General features: G+C 35.0%; 2 protein-coding genes across 2 annotated transcripts; both read left to right on the top strand.

Moving 5' to 3' along the window:
- Positions 1–2,976: 2,976 nt before the first annotated feature.
- LOC103490128 (GDP-L-galactose phosphorylase 1) lies at positions 2,977–5,965 on the top strand. Its single transcript, XM_008449496.3, has 7 exons — positions 2,977–3,833; positions 4,063–4,187; positions 4,265–4,324; positions 4,426–4,668; positions 4,754–4,939; positions 5,045–5,293; positions 5,381–5,965. The coding sequence occupies exons 1-7, from the start codon at positions 3,716–3,718 to the stop codon at positions 5,756–5,758; spliced, it is 1,359 nt and encodes a 452-aa protein (XP_008447718.1). The 5' UTR covers positions 2,977–3,715; the 3' UTR covers positions 5,759–5,965.
- Positions 5,966–8,135: 2,170 nt separating this feature from the next.
- Positions 8,136–8,471, top strand: LOC127148396 (uncharacterized). Its single transcript, XM_051081941.1, has one exon. It carries the CDS (start codon positions 8,136–8,138, stop codon positions 8,469–8,471), a length of 336 nt encoding a protein of 111 aa, XP_050937898.1.
- Positions 8,472–18,697: the final 10,226 nt, after the last annotated feature.

Raw genomic sequence — 18,697 nt, 5'->3', positions numbered from 1 at the left:
TCAAACCATCCATTTTACTGTTGTTTTGTGCATCTTTTGATATATCAAGAGAACTTTGGGGCATGAAATTCAGTTTTCTTTTTAGTCCTCTCTCGTGTTATTTGGCTACTTTGATGCAGATTATGTTAGGGATCTTACTTATCGATGATCTACAATCGGTTACTATTTCTACTCAGGAGATTCTCTTATTTCTTGGTGAAGTAGGAAACAAAGTGTTGAATCTCATTTGAGTATTGAATCAAAATGTCGTGCTCTTGTTGATGCTACCGTAGAACTTCTATGGCTCATTGCTGATATGGTGTCCCTCAACAGGGTCTCACCCTTCTTCATTATGACAATCATAGTGCCATCCAGATTGCTCACAATGATGTCTTTCATGAGTGTACATAACACATAGAAAATGACTGCCACTCTGTTCGTCATCATCTCTTAAGCTACACTCTCCTTTTAGGCTCTGTTTCCACCATTGAACAACCAGCAGATATCTTCACCAAAGCCTTACCATCTGGTCGTTTCAGTTAGTTACTTACCAAACTCAAGCTAACAACTACTCTACACCTTGAGTTTGAGGGAGGGTGTTAACGTAAATTATACAACAATATTAGAAGTAATTACATCACTTTTCTTATTTACTTGTATTAGTTTATGTATTTATCTTCACATTCTTCTCGTGTAAATTATAGAATATTCAATCAATAAAATAAGCACAACTTATATATTGTATATTTTACAACGTTTGCTCTCTCTAGTTGTTAACATTCCTCAAGGTTGGTTTATAGAAAATTTAATTGTGAAAACAAACACTTAGACACTACAACTCATGACTCAAAACACAACAATCACAACTAGAAATTTGGGTTTTAATGACACGATAAATCAAGAAAAATGGTGGTGTGGGATAAAATATGTTGTTAAAAAATAAAAATATTGAATTTTTCTTGACAAAAATTTCTTAACACAATTAAATTTTTTCTGACACAATTTTCGCATCGTTAATCAATGACAAAATTTGTGTGTCATTAAAATTTTTTCAAATAAATTGAATTCCCTCTCCTAAAAATAAATACGCTTTCCCTCTCTCCACTCTAATGATGCTAAACCGTTCCATTTGCACCGCGTAACAGATGAGTTGAAAAGAAACCTTGTTGTCGAAACAATTCACAAACCACCACAGTTGTACCCAGTCCTCTAGCCACCATCGGTGCAACGTCATCGGATCTTGATAGCGTCGTTGTCGCGCGATTCCTCGTTGAAATGCCATTCCTTGTCGATTTGTGTTTTAAGAACCGTCGTCGAAATATCGTACATTTGCAACACAATCGTCTTCTGTCGTGTATTGCTTCTCCTCACTTCCTCCTCAGTTCGGTTCGTTCCCTTCACTCTCCTTTCTCCCATTTACATTTTTTACTGAAATGAGTTCTTTGATTGTTATTTTGAATCCTCTGGTGAAATAGTGCAGTGTCTTTTCTACTGTCCACTGCTGCCATTTCTTTACAAAGTTGTTTGGTTATTGGTACAAAATTGTAAATTTAATAAGTCATAGACTTTTCCAAATTTAACATTACACCTTTAAACTGACATAACTGTGTAAGAGTGCGTTTGGATTATCTATGGAAAAAATGTTTTTCAACAATACATTTTCTTTTAAACTCTCTCTTTAAATTGAGTTTAAAATTTAAATGTTTACATGTTTGGTTAGATTTTTTTATAAGGGTTTATTTTCATAATTTTGTTTAATAACATATTTTTTCAAAATTTGGTTCTGATTCTTTTCTTTAAAATGAATTGTTTTTCACTCTCATTTTTCTAAAAATGCATTTTGAAAAATTATCAAACACCCCAAATTTTTTTAAAATGATTTTTCTTTTCAAATTTAAACAATTTAAAAGGTAATCCAAACACACCCTAAATTATAATTATTATATAAACTTGAGGATTCAACTTTCATTATTTTGGTCCAGATTTTAAGTAGCTATTCCAAGCTTAAAGGTCCAATTTTAACACATTTAGAAATTTAGGGATCCAATTGTTATTATTGAAAGTTTGAGCGGTGTAATTGCCACTATTAACATATTTTAGAGTTTTTTTATACAATTTGCTCTTAAATTTGTAATAATATTTTTTGTTAATTATGACAACTCCTCTCTCTCTCTCTCTCATTTTAGTCATTATACTTCAACATCTCGTTGGTTTTAGGTTTTTGGAAAGCAAACCTACAAAACACACTCTTTCATTCATTGGTTTTAAGTTTTGTTGACAACTTTTTAGGAGTGCTTTGACTAAGATTTCAAAGTCTTGTACTTAAAATGATGCATACTATCGTAAAATTAGTATAAGAGACTAGATTTTTAAAAAAGAAGAAGATCGGTGGAAGTATGTTCTAATTTCTAAGTTTTTCAACACTTACAAATTTATTGAAAAACAGCTGTCGGTACATGCACACATACTATTTATGGATCTACAATTCCAAGCATAGAAGAGTTTAGTATATATCCAAATTCTTATTTTTAAGGGGAAAAAATGAACGAAAGAATGCATTGTATTCTCGCTTTTGTCGTGATAACGTATGATTTTCAAGCTCTTTCGTCGAAAAACATCAACAAACAAACAAGCTAAGTGTAATCTAAATAATCTTCAACATCCTTGGAAATTTATTGAAAAATAAAGATGGCTAGCAATGCATACTTTTTATGGATCTATATCCCATTTCAACCGTAGAAGATTCAAAGTATTCGAATTCTTAAAAAAACAAAACAAACTGCCTTGTTAAGATAAAATGGAATTAGAATGAAATTTTCAAAATTGAAGTGGGGCCTTGTAAAAGAATAAACTTTGTTTGAAAATTAATTTCCATCGTTGGTTGGTAGATGTGTCCTTAATTGAAAAAGTGGAAGAAATGAAGGATGAATATGAAAGTTCTGAAAAGAATATGGACGGAATTGGAAAAAACAAAAAACCTAATTTCATAAATTAACCAGAATCTAAACATTGGGGGATGAAGGGAGCGGAGGCCATTCATGTAATTGGCCGTACAGATTCATGGTTTAACAAAAGCCACAACGACTCCCATTCTTCCACCACAGAAATTTCCTCTCCTCCTAAATTCACTTATCTCTTTCTATATAATTGCTTCGTTCCCCAACTTTCTATCTTCGTGCAGCCCCATTCAATCCCCCATTTTACCCACTTCGTCTTCTCCTTTCTCCTTCGTCTTCCAGTTCCGTTTTCCCCATCTGGGTTCTCCTGATTTCTCTTTAAAATCAACTACCCATGTTCGACTTTGAGGAACTGGTGCGTTGGAATTGAGCTTTCGAAGGAGATTTATTGTTTTTATCACAACCCATCTGCTCGAGGTAAGGGGTAAAACCCGGGTTCGTCAGGCTGTAGACATCACGGCTATACACGTAGTTTCCCGGTCGTTCTTTCATGTCCGGGCTGTACGACGGAAGGGTTGTATAACTCCGACAAACCCTTCGCCGCACGGCGGACGTGGTGCTTTGCCTTCCGAAGGTGGTAGTCCTTCTGATCTTCTTTTTCTCGCCGGCGGTGGATTCTCTTGCTTCTTCTCTTCTTCGTATTAGCTTTGCAACGAGTCCGTTTGTGTTTTAGCTCTACCGGTTTAGGATTTGACATCAGCAAGTTTCTGTTTTGCGTTTCTTTGTTTTGGGTGGGGAGATTTTGGTGTTGGGTTTGGTTTGAATTAGAAGCAGACGATATGTTGAGGATTAAGCGTGTTCCTACTGTGGTTTCTAATTACCAAGAGGACGAGACAGAGAATGTCTCTCGCAGAACAGGGTGCGGCCGGAACTGTCTTAATAAGTGTTGCATTGAAGGTATTTGTTAAAATGCTTACATACTAATGCCTTGTTTAGCTGTTTCTCTTTGTTGAATTCTTGATTCTTTTTTGTTTGGTCTGAAATGCTTTCTTCCTAGTGGGTATTGGATCTGGTTGGACATCTTATTGAACAACATGTTTGATGATGTTTGTGGATTACTGATTTAGTTTTTTTACCTTTTGATTATGGATGTTGTGAAAATTTGGGTTATTTCTTTTTGTTTTAGGAGCCAAGATTCCATTATATGCTTTCAAGAAGCTAAACAAGATAACTGGCTCAAAAGGCTTATGCTGCGAATATGAGAACAGTGTTCCTCCTGTTGCTTTTCTTGACTCTCTGCTTCTTGGCGAGGTATGTTTGATGACATGCTTTGGTTATCAATTATGCTTATCTTTCAATATCCATAATGGATTTTCCTTTTGTTGTAGTGGGAGGACCGGATGCAGCGGGGGCTTTTTCGCTATGATGTTACTGCTTGTGAAACTAAGGTTAGAATTTTGTAGTAACTTGTGAAACATATTTGCCCAGTAAGGTAATCTGCTTACTGAATTTGTATGTAGTCTCAATATTTATGGTAATTTGTTTGTAGGTGATTCCTGGAAAGTATGGTTTCATTGCCCAGCTCAACGAGGGGCGTCACCTGAAGAAGAGGCCAACCGAGTTTCGCGTTGATAAGGTTCTCCAGCCCTTTGATGGTAACAAATTCAACTTCACCAAGGTTGGGCAAGAAGAGGTCCTCTTTCGGTTTGAAGCAAATGAAAATGAGAATACACAGTTTATTCCAAATGCCGCTTTTGATGTTGAGAATTCTCCAAGCGTTGTTGCCATTAATGTGTGTTCTTTTACCTGTTTTTTGTGTTTTGTAGATTAGTTGTTGTGGATGTTAGTGTTGATATCATTTTTATGTGTATCAACAGGTCAGCCCTATTGAATATGGACATGTGCTCTTGATCCCACGTGTTCTCGAATGCTTGCCACAAAGGATCGATAGAGAAAGCTTCTTGCTTGCTCTTCACATGGCAGCGGAGGCTGGAAATACGTACTTCAGGCTCGGGTACAACAGCTTGGGTGCATTTGCTACCATCAATCACCTTCACTTTCAGGTATCTACCCTTCTAATATGCATTTTTTGGATTCAAGAAAGTGTGCTTGATGAAGCAAGTTTGGACATTAGAATCTGTGAATTGAACAACTAAATAATGAATTAGGCATATTACTTGGGGGTCCCTTTCCCTATTGAGAAGGCACCAACGAAGAAAATAATCACATTGAAAGATGGAGTGATCATCTCTGAGCTACTAAAATATCCTGTTCGAGGGCTCATCTTTGAGGGCGGAAATACTCTGCAATCTCTATCCAACTCGGTGTCTGATGCCTGCATATGCCTTCAAGAAAATAACATTCCATACAATGTCTTAATTGCTGATTGTGGGCAACGGATCTTTCTTCTCCCACAGGTGAGCTGAGTTTATCTGATTGTAACATTCACTCTTAACTTCTTGTATTGTTGTTATAACATTGACTTTGCAAATCCTAATGACCAGTGTTATGCTGAGAAACAAGCACTTGGGGAAGTGAGTGCGGAGCTGCTCGACACCCAAGTCAACCCTGCTGTTTGGGAGATAAGTGGTCACATGGTGTTGAAGAGGAAGAAGGATTATGAAGAGGCGTCGGAGGAAAATGCATGGAGGCTCCTTGCTGAGGTATCCCTATCAGAAGAGAGGTTTCAAGAAGTGTGTGCTCTCATCTTCGAAGTTATCGACACAGTTGATGCTGAAAATACTGAGGATAGCTCGAGCATGCCTGAGGAGCATGGTGATGGTTGTGAGGAGCATGGTGATGGTTGTCTGAAGGTAGTGGAAGCTAGAAACAACACCACCCACTCGCTCCCGGTTACTGGGACGAAGGAATGCTTAGTTTAGTTCTACAGTGACTACAAACGTAAGGGTGTTGATGCATAATATAAAAGCTTTTTAGTCATGCATGGTGGAAAATTTGTGTGGAGTAGAAGTGGTGTTCTGAATAAGACTTTGGTTGGAAGTTTGGGTGTACTATTTAGTTAGGACCCTATGTTTCATGTGTACTTTTATTATATCATGTGAAATAATAGTTTCTACAGTGTATCTAAATGCTTTTGTAATTTCGGTTCCATTGCTGTGTATCAGTTCATTTAAGGGAAGGGTAGTGGTAGAATTTGATCAACCACTTTTAGAGAAGTTGCATATGTACTAGTTTAAGTTAATTGGAGAAGTAATTGATTCCAAACAAGTTATTTTTTAATGTGTAGATAATGAAAGAAAAAGATTATGGATGTAACTAGTGTTTACAAGATGAATCACAATGCTATAAGATCGTTCATATATTTGTTTAGGGTTTCTAATGTTTAGAGTTTTAGGGTAAATTTTAATCAAATCTGTAGTTTGAGAATCTTAAGTATGGGATGTTTAACCATGTAACTGAGAGGACACATGAAGGCTAGTGCGTATGCATAAATGCATCACTTAACAATCACTAATATTTCTAACATATCACTTTTAAATTATTTTTATCTGGATTAGTTTATGATCAATATTAAAGAAATAGTCTATCTGATTTTACTAATTTAATTGCTCTGAAAATTAATTTATTGGTAGATGATTACTATAGATTAAACTCATGACTACTTAATTATTAAGTAATCATGGTTATCACTTTTAGAATTGAAAGGTTTAAGTTGCTAGTAGGTGATGAATATTTACCGATTTTTTAGAATTGAAAGATGTAAGTTGTTAGTAAGCGATGAACGTTTACCAATGTCCAATGATAAAAAATAGGAGATTGATAAGAAATAGAAGATCGATAAGAAATAGTAGATGAAGTGTTCTTTTTACTTCAAACTCGTGGCATTTATTAAAAACACATTTTTCATAATTATGCATTTGGTTTTTTATTTTGAAATTTTTATTAACATAAGAACAACTCTTTATGATTGCAACTTGTCACTCTTAAAGTTGAAAGGACCTTTGTGCGCTAAAGTCTATGTCAAATTAGTCCCAAAGAAAATGACTATTCAATCAAAGCATGACCTAAGACATGACCTAATATTATTTCTAGATCGTTCAAGCCATGATCTAAAACATTCCTAGATTGTATGAATAATGGATTTCGACCAAGTAAACAAATAAATAAAATCAATTCTTATATATATATTTGAAGAGTATTCACTTTAATCGTGACTATTGATTTAAGATTATATTTATCTTATTGATTTTGACTATGTTTAGTGGTATTCCAAGTCTACTTCCAAATCTATTAGAGTTAAAAATTACGGGTTTTAATTAGAATGGTCTAAATTGTTATATTAAAATTATATAGAATAGCCTAAATTGCTATATCATATTATGTAACGCCCCAAAAATTAAGATAATTTTGGAGTTAATTATCTTAATTTTATTTAGTTAGATTTAATTTTTTGATTGAGGCTCACAGTTCCATATTTACTATGCACCCCAGAAGTACAAAGATGTACCAAGACTTGAGGAGTGTCTATTGGTGGAGGAACATGAAGAGAGAAGTGGCAAACTTTGTCAGTAGATGCTTGGTGTGCCAGTAGGTGAAGGCACCTAGACAGAGGCCAGCAGGGCGATTGCAACCCTTGAGTGTGCCAGGATGGAAATGGGAGAGCGTGTCGATGGACTTCATCATAGGACTGTCCAAGACCCTAAAGGGCTATACAGTCATTTGGGTTGTTGTCGACAGACTCACGAAGTCAGCCCACTTTGTTCCAGGGAAATCCACTTACACTGCCAGTAAGTGGGGGCAGTTATATATGATGGAGATAGTGAGACTGCATGGAGTACCCGTATCCATCGTCTCAGACAGAGATGCTCATTTCACATCGAAGTTCTGGAAAGGACTTCAGCTAGCCTTGGCACGAGGCTAGACTTCAGTACAGCTTTTCATCCTCAGACTGACGGTCAAACAGAGAGGTTGAACCAGATTTTGGAAGATATGCTGCGAGCCTGTGTTCTGGAGTTCTCAGGGAGTTGGGACTCTCACTTGCACTTGATGGAATTCGCCTATAATAACAGTTACCAGGCTACCACCGACATGGCACCATTCGAGGCTCTGTATGGTAAGTGTTGTAGGTCTCCTGTTTGTTGGGGTGAGGTTGGTGAGCAGAGAATGTTAGGCCCCGAGTTAGTTTAGACCACCAACGCAGCCATCCAGAAGATTAGAGCTCGTATGCTGTCAGCACAGAGCAGACAAAAGAGTTATGCTGACGTACGACGTAAGGATCTCGAGTTCGATGTGGGAGACATGGTCTTTCTGAAGGTAGCACCTGTGAAGGGTGTTCTAAGGTTTGAGAAGAAGGGGAAGCTAATTCCGCGCTTTGTAGGGCCATTTGAGATACTGGAGCGAATTGGCCCTGTAGCTTACCGTTTGGCGCTGCCCCCATCTCTTTCTACAGTGCATGACGTATTCCATGTCTCCATGCTGAGGAAGTATGTTGCAGATCCGACGCATGTGGTGGACTTCGAGCCATTGCAAATTTCTGAAGACTTGAGTTACAAGGAGCAATCGGTTGAGATCTTGGCAAGAGAGGTCAAGATGCTCTGTAATCGAGGAATCTTGCTGGTCAAAGTTCTTTGGTGAAACCATTGAGTTGAAGAGGCCACATAGGAGAGAGAAGAGGACATGAGAGCCCAGTACCCTGAGCTGTTTGAGGATTAGAACTTTCGAGGACGAAAGTTTTCAAAAGAGGGAAGATTGTAACGCCCCAAAATTTGAGGAATTAAATTTTTATTATCTTAAGTGTAAAGTTGAAATTTTGGGTGTTATTTTAAATGTGGAAGTACTTTACCTTATGGAGAATTGACCCTATTGGATAATTGAAAAATACCTAATTGTTCTAATGTTTGGAATTTATGATTGTTTTGGTTGGCCTTAATTTTTATGTGTTGAGAACTTAATTAATGGAGTTTAAGGACAAAATAATTATGTTATGAAGGTAATATAATTATTTAATATTTTTGAAAGGGTAAAGGTGATGTGATTTGGAGAGAGGGAGAGTATTTGAATTTAAAGGAAAGAATTGATAGGTTTAAATGAAGAAAGAGAATGGGTGGTTTTTTTATTTGGAGTAAATTAGGGAAAAAGATAAAAGAAGATAATAATTATTATATTATTATTTTTTTTATTAAAAAGGGCATTGGAAAGCGTGAAACACTATTCATTATCTTCCCCAATTAAACCCTAATCCCAAATCCTCAAACCCTAGCCGCCACCGCCGCCCTCCTCCAACCGTTATCGTCGAGCGTTCGTCGCAGGTTAACCCGAGCCGATAGCCACCCTTCCAGCCGTACGTCAGAGAGCCGTCCGAGCCATTGTTCGTCGTCGTGCGTCGAGCGTCAGTCGCAAGCAACCGCACTCGCGTCTCCCCCTCCGTAGTCAGCCCCGTTCCGCCATCAACCATTGACCAGCGCCATGCCGTCGAAAGACCGAGCCTCCGTCTCAGCCGTCGCTCGAACCCAGAACGGACTCGCGCGCCGCGTTGCTTCACCGCGTGAAGTCGGTCGACCCGCGTCCCTGCCCGCGACCCGACCCGCACCCACTCGACCTGCACCGAGCCGCGCTCGCACAACTCGCTCCAGCCGCCCAACTCACGCCCGCACCACGCCGCGAGCCGCGCCCACGCCTGCGCCCGTATTCGTGAGTCGAATTTTCTAGCTGAGCCGCCAGTTGATTTTCGCCTCTCCAGCCGAGCCAACTGAGCCGCCAAGCTCCCTTTTAGCCCTGTTTTGACCCACATTTTTCGGTAAGCCTCGGTAGGTTGATTTTAATTTTAACCTATCCAACTAAGGTTATTTGAACCCTAACTAAATTGGTTGTTGGATTAAATTGACTTAGTTAATTGGAAGCCGAGCTGGGGATTTGTCCAACTAAGTCCAAACCAAGTCCGACCTTGATCTTGGGTAAGTCGCTTCAAGTGAGTTTTGGATCAATTTTTCTTCGAGGGTTAAATTATTAAATTGTGGGTTCCTGATCTTTTAGGACTTTCACCGCTTGGGGAGCATGTTGTTACTGCTAGGACTTGTTGAGTAATCTCCAGGTAAGAGATTCTCCTACTAGCCCTTCGATTATATTAAAGAGACTGCATGTTTGAATTTATGGTTACGTAAGAATGGTAGCTAAGTACCTAACTCAAGGTTGTTGAGAGAGAGAGATTGCTATTGACATTGTGCCTGCTGATTTACTCTGTGGTTGGCGTGAATAGTATGTCGATGCTACCGTCTTCGTTCTAACGACATAGTCGTAGTTGAGAATGACTGTTATGATATGTTAGGGTTGGTACGTTATGGTTTGATATGTTATAGCATGAATTGACGTAATTATGACATGTATGATAAGTTATGATGTGATTGATGAGATGTTGTGTGCATGCAATGTGTAGGGTGTATGTTAGCTTTTTATTAGAGTCGTACCCACATGGGTGTCCTTCAGGATCACCACTATTATGACACAGACATGATGGAGAGACACGATGGGGTCGCTCACACTTATGACTGCGTAGTCTGACGAGGTTACCAGTCTGACATTGACATTGACATAGACATGACGTGAGTGATCCGACGGGACCGCTCACAGCCTGAGCGTCTTAGGTATTCCCTTGGGAATTACCAAAGACCAGCATGTTCCTACGGGGAAACAGATGGCACGTGTTCGAGGACGTGCCAGTTTAGGGGTACCACTTTTCAGGACTCTAATAGGAAGTTAACAGGCATCTAGTGGGACTAGTAGTGGGTCCCTTACTGAGTATTTTTATGCTCACTCTTTCCATTTCCATTTTTCAGGCAGAGGCAGAGGTAAGAACAAGGGCAAACTGGCGAGTGACCAGAAGTGATCGTGGTAGGCCATAGGGATACGTTTGCTTCCGCTTACGTTAGATTTGGATTTTAGCATTGCATTTTCAGTTCTTTCTCTTTTGGTTGATTTAATTCTTTAAAAGTAGATAGGGCCCGAGTTAGGACTTTATTTTATACTATTTCACATTTTCTTTGTTTATTTTTTTTTATTTGAAAATTGGGATTTTTGTCTTATTCTATTTTTTAAAACTTTACAAACTTGTATACCCTTTTTAAATAGTAATGGCTTCGACTTAGTATAAGGAGTTGAGTTGGGTCGTTACATATTATATAATGGACATTTCTTTATAGTATATTTTACAAAAGTTCTAAATGAGCTAACATTTTTCACAAAAAAATGAGCGAATTTATCTTATTATCCAAATTTCATTAATTTTGAATAATATTTTCCTTAATTATCGACAATCATATTTATAATTCAAATAGTAACTTCCTTAATTTTTAATACAAATATATATTTATTATCTTTAGAATGATTTAAATATGGTTTAAATTTTTATCTTATATGGTATTAATATTTTTAATTATTCTACAAAATAAAAATTTTCAATTAAATGTCAACCAAAAGTTATTTTCTCAAGATCATCAATTTCAATGCCGATATTCTTCTTCGATTTCTATTACAAAAAAATTTGTTATTTCTTCTTCCATTCCGATTTGCTTCTTGTGATACAGTTAGTCTTTTTTTCTTTGTATTGTATATTATTTATTCTTCCATTTCGTAGCATATATAATTTTTTCCTTAAAAAATTTGTTCTTTCTTCTTCCATTTCGTAGCATATATTCCGGTAATGTTCCTTCTATTTTAATTTTTCACATATGCTACTAAATAATACATTTATGTTTTGTGATTTGTTATATGTATACTACTGCATATATTAATAATACATACACAGATTTTTTCTCATATTTTGTCATTTTTTTCTTACTTAATTTATATACTACTGTATATATTCAATAATTACGACATGTTCCGATCATCTTATTCATATTTTTGTTTAGTATAGTTTTCGTGAACAATATATACATTTATATACCACTGTTTAATCTACTTCTATTATGATATACATTTTATTCATATTTATGTTTTGTGATTTGTTACATATATACTACTGCATATATTCAATAATGCATAAAATTGTAGTTAAATTTCATTATATATCACTACATACATAGATAATGTTATCAGTATATACATCTATATATATACAATAACAGGTATTTAGTGACACATATAGTTCAGTTTTTTCATTCATGTTTCATATCATTTTCTTTATTTTTTTCTCGATTTGATTAGTATTTTCTTTGATTTTTTACATATATATTACTGCATACTACGTTTATATTATGTGATTTATTACAAATATACTACTGCATATATTCAATAATACAGAAAATGAAGTTGTCATCCTCTCAACGAATATAAAACGTTCAGTTGGTCGATCAAAAAAGATTAAAATTCCTTCTAAAATAGAGTTTAAAAGACGCGTTAAATGTGGTTGTTGTGGATGTGATGACCATAATCGAAAGAGATGTAAGCTTTTTTCTTATTGAATTAGTTTTTTCTTCTTATTATTAGACTTTTAGTATGTTGTTTTAGAATTTTATTTGAAATATAAATATTCTAGTTTTTAGTTCAATTATTTTATTTTCTTATTTTTCCATAAATTTCCAGTGTACTAATCAAAGTTCCTCAATTTATTATATTTAATATACTACCCTTCATACGTAATCACTATTATTTCAAACATAACTTATTAGCTTTTACATATAATATGAATATTTGAAATAAAATACATAAACCAACTTAACAAATTGAAAACACAATCTTTCATTCATAAAATATACAATGTATTATTTCATATACTATTCATAAATCAATTTAACAAATCCTATTTTTCGGTAAATATATGTCAATTTATATGTATTATTATATATATGAAGGGGTATATATACACTAAATAACTGAATCAATATATCATATTTTTTGGAAATTGTATGTCAACATATATTTATAAATTGTATATATTAAGTAGTATATATCTAAATGCAATATTACGGAATCAAAATTTAAAACGTCCTAGAAAATCTACGATGTAATGGAGTAAGGAAAAATATGAGGAATTTTGGAAGACAATTAACCAGAAGTACGAGGATAATGAAAAAAATGAAATAAACTGAGAATCAGTGAAGAACGAGTCTCTATTTTGCATTACCCACTACCTAAAGATATGAAATTTTATAGGTTCAAAGATAAAATCAATCACCAACCAACCCAAGGTTTGAGTTATTTTGGGTAAGACCCAACGGGTAAGAATGCTCTAAACTTCTTTTGTACAATTTTTAAAACTCTTATGTTTTTATTGTTGGATTGATATCAGACCTATCCAAAAAGTTTTTAGCAAGTGCCTAAATCTCTTTTGGTGAGTTTTGAGTAGTAAAGTTTGGTTTAGGCCATTTTGGAATTGACTTAAATTCTATAAATTAGTTTAGTCCTTGAAATATCTGTAGCTCGGGTCTAAACTAGAGGCTTCAATTGAGTTTTAAGGCTCTTAGAAAGTTAAGAACGTCTGCCCTTGTAATGTTAAGCAAGCTATTATGTTGAGATTTTGTGAAACTATATGAAAGTATGATATTCATGTCAAAATCAAAAACATGTTTGTGGTTGTTGGGCTAAAAACATGGTCTAGAAAGTTGAGTTTGAGTTTGTGCTGTATGCATTAGTTTGGAGTGTTTTTATGCATGTTTAGTAAGTTTCTTAGGCCCTTATATTTTATCGCGCACATATCTCGTACGCATCTCGCACATTCCAAACTTTCACCATGCATTTTGAAATTAAATTTCTACCCTTCTTAAGCCATTTGGAGTGTTTTTAAGCATAGTAAGTCTCTTAGGCCCTTATATTTTATCTCGCCCGCATCTCACACATTCCAAACTTTCACCATGCATTTTGAAATTAAATTTCTACTCCTCCTAATCCATTTGAAGTGTTTTCATGCATGTTTAGTAAGTCTCTTAAGTCTCTTAGGCCCTTATATTTTATCTTACATACGTCTCGAACGCATCTTGCACATTCCAAAACTTTCACTATGTATTTCAAAATCAAATTGCTACCCCTCCTAAGCCATTTGGTGTGATTCTATGCTTATTTAGTAAGTCTCTTAGGCCCTTATGTTTTATCTCGCACACATCTCGCACGCATTTTGCGCGTATTTTGTACTCATCTCGCACATTTCAAACTTTCACTATGGTTTCAAAATCAAATTGCTACCTCTCCTAAGCCATTTGGAGTGTTTTTATGCATGTTTAGTAAGTCTCTTAGGCCCTTATGTTTTATCTCGCACATTCCAAACATTCACTATGGGTTTCGAAATCAAATTGCTACCCCTCCTAAAGTCACTTGGAGTGTTTTTATGCATGTTTAGTAAGTTCCTTATGCAATTATATTTCATATGTTCCTTTTATGTTTAGGCTTCAGTTATGACATCGACATCGACTGATGTACTTGTGTAGAAGATTAATCCTTCCCATCATTTTCATTCCATCATTTTCATTCTCCAGTAAGTTGTTTGTCTCATTTAGAAGATACAAAATGTAATATTAAAGGCCAAACTCAAATCAAATTAGTTAGCCTTATTTAGGAAAACAAAGTTCGACCACTTTTTGGATCTAAATATTGTCTTTAATGTACCACTCATCGACTACTTATTGTTAAGGGAGGTGGAAGATGAAGGGAATGATCATATAAATTTCTTGCTAGGGGTTGTTGTGTGTACTTTTGGTAGGAGGGAGTTTAACATCGTAATGGGTTTATGGGATCCTAAAAAGAAGTCTATTAAGTTGGTTGGGAATAGTTGATTGTTGGAGAAGTTCTTCAAAGACAAAGAGCCTATTTATGTAAGCGACTTAGAGGACATATAAAACTTCAAATCACAGTCATTGCTTAACTCAAAGGAGGAGCTTCATTTTCCACTTTTATCTCATATATGCATCTTATTTTTATGTCGAACTTTGTAGGGTCAACTTCTGAAAGGTCTTATAATTCATCTTGTAAATCATTGTGTGTTATTTATTTACTGACAACAATGTCTTTTAACATGCCTTCATCATATTTTCTTCGTCCCTCATCCCCATGCACCACCGTAACGCACTAAAATCCAAACTTGTGACATCTTTAAACCACCTTAAACTTTTTAGTTCCTGCAAAAATTGATTTGAAGTTAGAAGTTGACATATCACATAAAAAAGTGTATGACTTATTTACGAGATTAAAAAACAGTAGCTAAAAACTAAATAAAACATGCATAGTCGCACCCTAAATAAGTATATGACTAATTCAACCTCATTTAAAGTTTGGAAGCTGCAAGATATTTATAAGATTGCGATATGCAAAAAATAGTAGCTAAAAGCACCCTAAATCACATAAACACAAGTATATAATTCATTTGAGATTAAACATTTGAACTTAAGAACCTGCAAGATGCCTGCGAGATGTTTGTGAGATGAAAGAAAAATAACAAATAACTTGCTGACATGCTTTAAAACAACTCTGAAACAACCCTAAATCAACTTGAAACAATTAAAAATTATATTAGGTTTATACATATAAGATTCAAATGTTCCACCTAGAGAATAGGAAAAAAAACTATATATAACACAACACAGTTTGGGGGAAAAATAACAAAAAAAAAAAAAATCTAAAAACTTACTGGACAACATGAGAACTTGATCAAAATTAGCTACATAATCTATGGAATCGCAAGAGAGATTGAGAGAAAGGGAGTTTGAAAGAGGTTAGAGATATTGATATCTAGAGATCGCAAGGTTAGTTTTTGAACGGCACCGGAGGAGCGACGAACAACATCGGAGTAGCAATGATATGCATCGAAGTAATAGTTGGGAAAGTTTAAAGAAGAATGTGAATGAGTTTGGTTTTTTTTTTTAGGTTTTGTTTTTGTTTTACGCGAATGAATGTGATATTTTCTTTAAATTTTTTTTTTGCTTTATGCAAATGGGATATTTTCTTTAGGGTTTTTTTTTTGTCTTTTAAAAAATATAACAAAGTAGCAAAATATTTACACGATATAGAACAATTATGAAAATGAAAAAATCTCAAAGGCCTACAATGGAAAATACAAAAAATGTTCGATCTCCAAGCCGTCAACAACGCGCATAATATATTTGGTACACGATCGTTTAGATTTGACTATTTTTTGGTACATGATTGTTTAGATTTGGATAGCCAAATATAAATGATTTATTTTTTTAATTCTATTGTTTAATTTGGTTATATGGTCGTTTGATTTCGTCACACGATCATTTAGATTTGGTTAAAATATCGTTTAGATTTGGTCATTCAGATTTGACTATACGATTGTTTAGATTTGAGGTATATATGGTACATGATTGTTTAGATTTAGCTAAACGAAAGTTTTCAAGATTCTTTTGGTACACGATCATTTAGATTTGTTTACATGATCGTTTATTTTTTCAAGATTCTTTGGTATACGATCGTTTAGATTTGGCTAATGATTTTTTAAATTCTTTCGGTATATGATCGTTTATTTATTTTACACGATTGTTTAGATTTGGCTACTTCAATCTAAATGATTCTTTTTAAGATTCTTTATACACCATCTTTTAGATTTTGTTACCCTAATCTAAACGATGTAAAAAAAGATGAGGAAAAGAAGAAAAATCATGAAAAGAAATCGCAACGAAAAAAAGAAGAGAAAAAGAAGAAAAACGATAGAAAGAAATCAGATTTGGTTACCCAAATTTAAACGACGTAAAAGAAAAAGAGGAAAAGAAGAAAGACGATTGAAAGAAATTGCAGCAGAAAAGAAAAAAGAAGAGGAGAGGAAGAAAGACGATAGAAAAAATCGCAGCGAAGGGGAGAAAAAAGACGAAAGAGAAAACCTGAAATATTTAAAAAATGTCTAACTTTATGGGCTTTGTTACACGAGTCGTAAATATTTTAGTAGTTTGTTATATTTATGAAAATTTACCTTTTTTTTCTTTTCTGTAGGATGGTAAAATAAATGAAGGGTAATTTAGACAATTCGCTCTTAATTTGTCCTAAAAATCAATTTTTTAAAAGTCAATCTCAAAATTCTTTTATCCATCCAATTTTGGCAGTTTCCCAACTTTTTCACTTGTCTCATCGTAAAGCTCTTACTTTGAACTTTAGAAACTTTCACAATTACTTATCGCAGTGGAAATACTAGCCTTTAGACTTTACTCCATCGCCTAGTCTTCAAAATTTTACTCAAATTCTATTACTAACCGACAAGTACATGTAATAATGCAGAGGAATAAATAACATAGCTTATTCTCTTTATTAACTTAATACTTTACATAGTTCACTTTACAATTATATCATGTTTCTCGCAAGGAACAAAAGTAAAACCTAATTTTTATGCTTCACGTCTTCCTTCATCCACTGGGAGTTGCTCTTCATGTCAAGGTGTTCAAGAGTATAAGAACCTCGTTTTCATCATTCTCCATGATCGCCTGACAACCAATCTCAAGGACAACCTTTAGGCTCTTCATGCTTGGCTTAGTTCTTTCACTCATCGCCTTTGGCCTCACAAAATTGTGATGCAGCACACGACCTCTCTTCAAAACTAAGCTAAGGCCCTTGCCATTATGGAGTGAAGTTCTTACCTACTGACTCCTTAAACGCAATATGGAAAGACATAACTTACTCGCCACACAGGTTTACATAACAACTCATCTTACTCTCCTTTACTTGTCTTTTCACATACATACATGCATGCATACATATATACATACATACACACATATGTATATATACGTGTATATACGTACGTGTGTGTATATATATATATATATATATCAAATCATAAACACAATAAACTAATTTAATTCCAGCAAGAACATCTATTTACACCAATCCTATGAATCCCCCAAATTTGATATGGGGGATAAAATTAATGGATATCACCCTGTCATTAAATAATTGCAACAATGTCCCATCAAATTTTCTAATTTTGCAATTTTCAAACAAAACCAACTAATATATATATATTTTTGAAACTTTTCAAATAAATAGTGTAACGCCCCGAACTTTCGAGGTAAAATTTATTTTTGTCGTTTTATATAAATTCTCGGGGATGTTAAATCTTGAATTAATTTCTGAAATTCTAAATTTATATTTGTAAATTTTATAATAGTAATATAATAAGTAATTATATTATTATTACTATTGGTATTTATTATTACCTATATATATATAATTTAATATTAATATTTTCTATTATTATCATTATTATTATTAGTATGATTATTACTAATTAAATCTTTTTGGGTTAAAATATGTATAGGTATATAATAATACTTTATATATTTTAATTATTAATTAGGATAAGTAGAAATTAATATATATATATATATATAATAATAATATCTTATTTATTATTATTATTATTAAAAGTTATATATATATATATATATAATAAAATTTTTTTTTTAAAGAATAACCCTAACCGCGCGCCGTCTCTCTCTCCCCCCCCCGATTTTTCTTTCTTCACTTTCGCTTCCTCCTTCTCCTCCACCGCGCCGCCAGCCCCTGTCGTCTTCTCCTTCTCCGCGTTCTCTTCTTGTCTCCGCCACCATCACCATCCTCTCTGTCTCCGTCCTCTGCCCCTATCTCCATCTCCGTCGGTGTGCGTAGCCTCGCCGGACATTCGCCGCATTGTGTGGCAGATAACCGCAAGCCGCAACCCGTCTCTTCGTCGTCGTCCGTCGAATCCCAGCCAACGCCACCGCCGTTCGTCGCCGCTCCACGAAGCAGCCACCCGCATCCCTCGTGTGTCGTCCGCGATTCGCCGCCGCCGTCGTTCGCCGGGAGAAAGAAGTCTCAGAACCGTGCTGCCGTTTCGCCCAACCCGACCCGGTTCCAAGCTGACCCGACCCGAACCTGTTTCCAGTCCG

Source organism: Cucumis melo, chromosome 1 (genome assembly GCF_025177605.1).
Source record: "Cucumis melo cultivar AY chromosome 1, USDA_Cmelo_AY_1.0, whole genome shotgun sequence".
NCBI classification, from domain to species: Eukaryota; Viridiplantae; Streptophyta; class Magnoliopsida; order Cucurbitales; family Cucurbitaceae; genus Cucumis; species Cucumis melo.
The sequence above is the reverse complement of the archived record's forward strand: the minus strand, read 5'-3'. Positions and strand labels throughout refer to the sequence as shown.

Excerpts from the sequence above, each read along its gene's own strand:
- LOC127148396 (XM_051081941.1), top strand. The coding sequence starts at position 8,136 with ATGGTCTTTCTGAAGGTAGCACCTGTGAAGGGTGTTCTAAGGTTTGAG.
- LOC103490128 (XM_008449496.3), top strand. The coding sequence starts at position 3,716 with ATGTTGAGGATTAAGCGTGTTCCTACTGTGGTTTCTAATTACCAAGAG. Across the intron at positions 4,188-4,264 it reads ACTCTCTGCTTCTTGGCGAG|TGGGAGGACCGGATGCAGCG; the intron begins GTATGTTTGATG and ends CTTTTGTTGTAG. Across the intron at positions 4,669-4,753 it reads CAAGCGTTGTTGCCATTAAT|GTCAGCCCTATTGAATATGG; the intron begins GTGTGTTCTTTT and ends GTGTATCAACAG.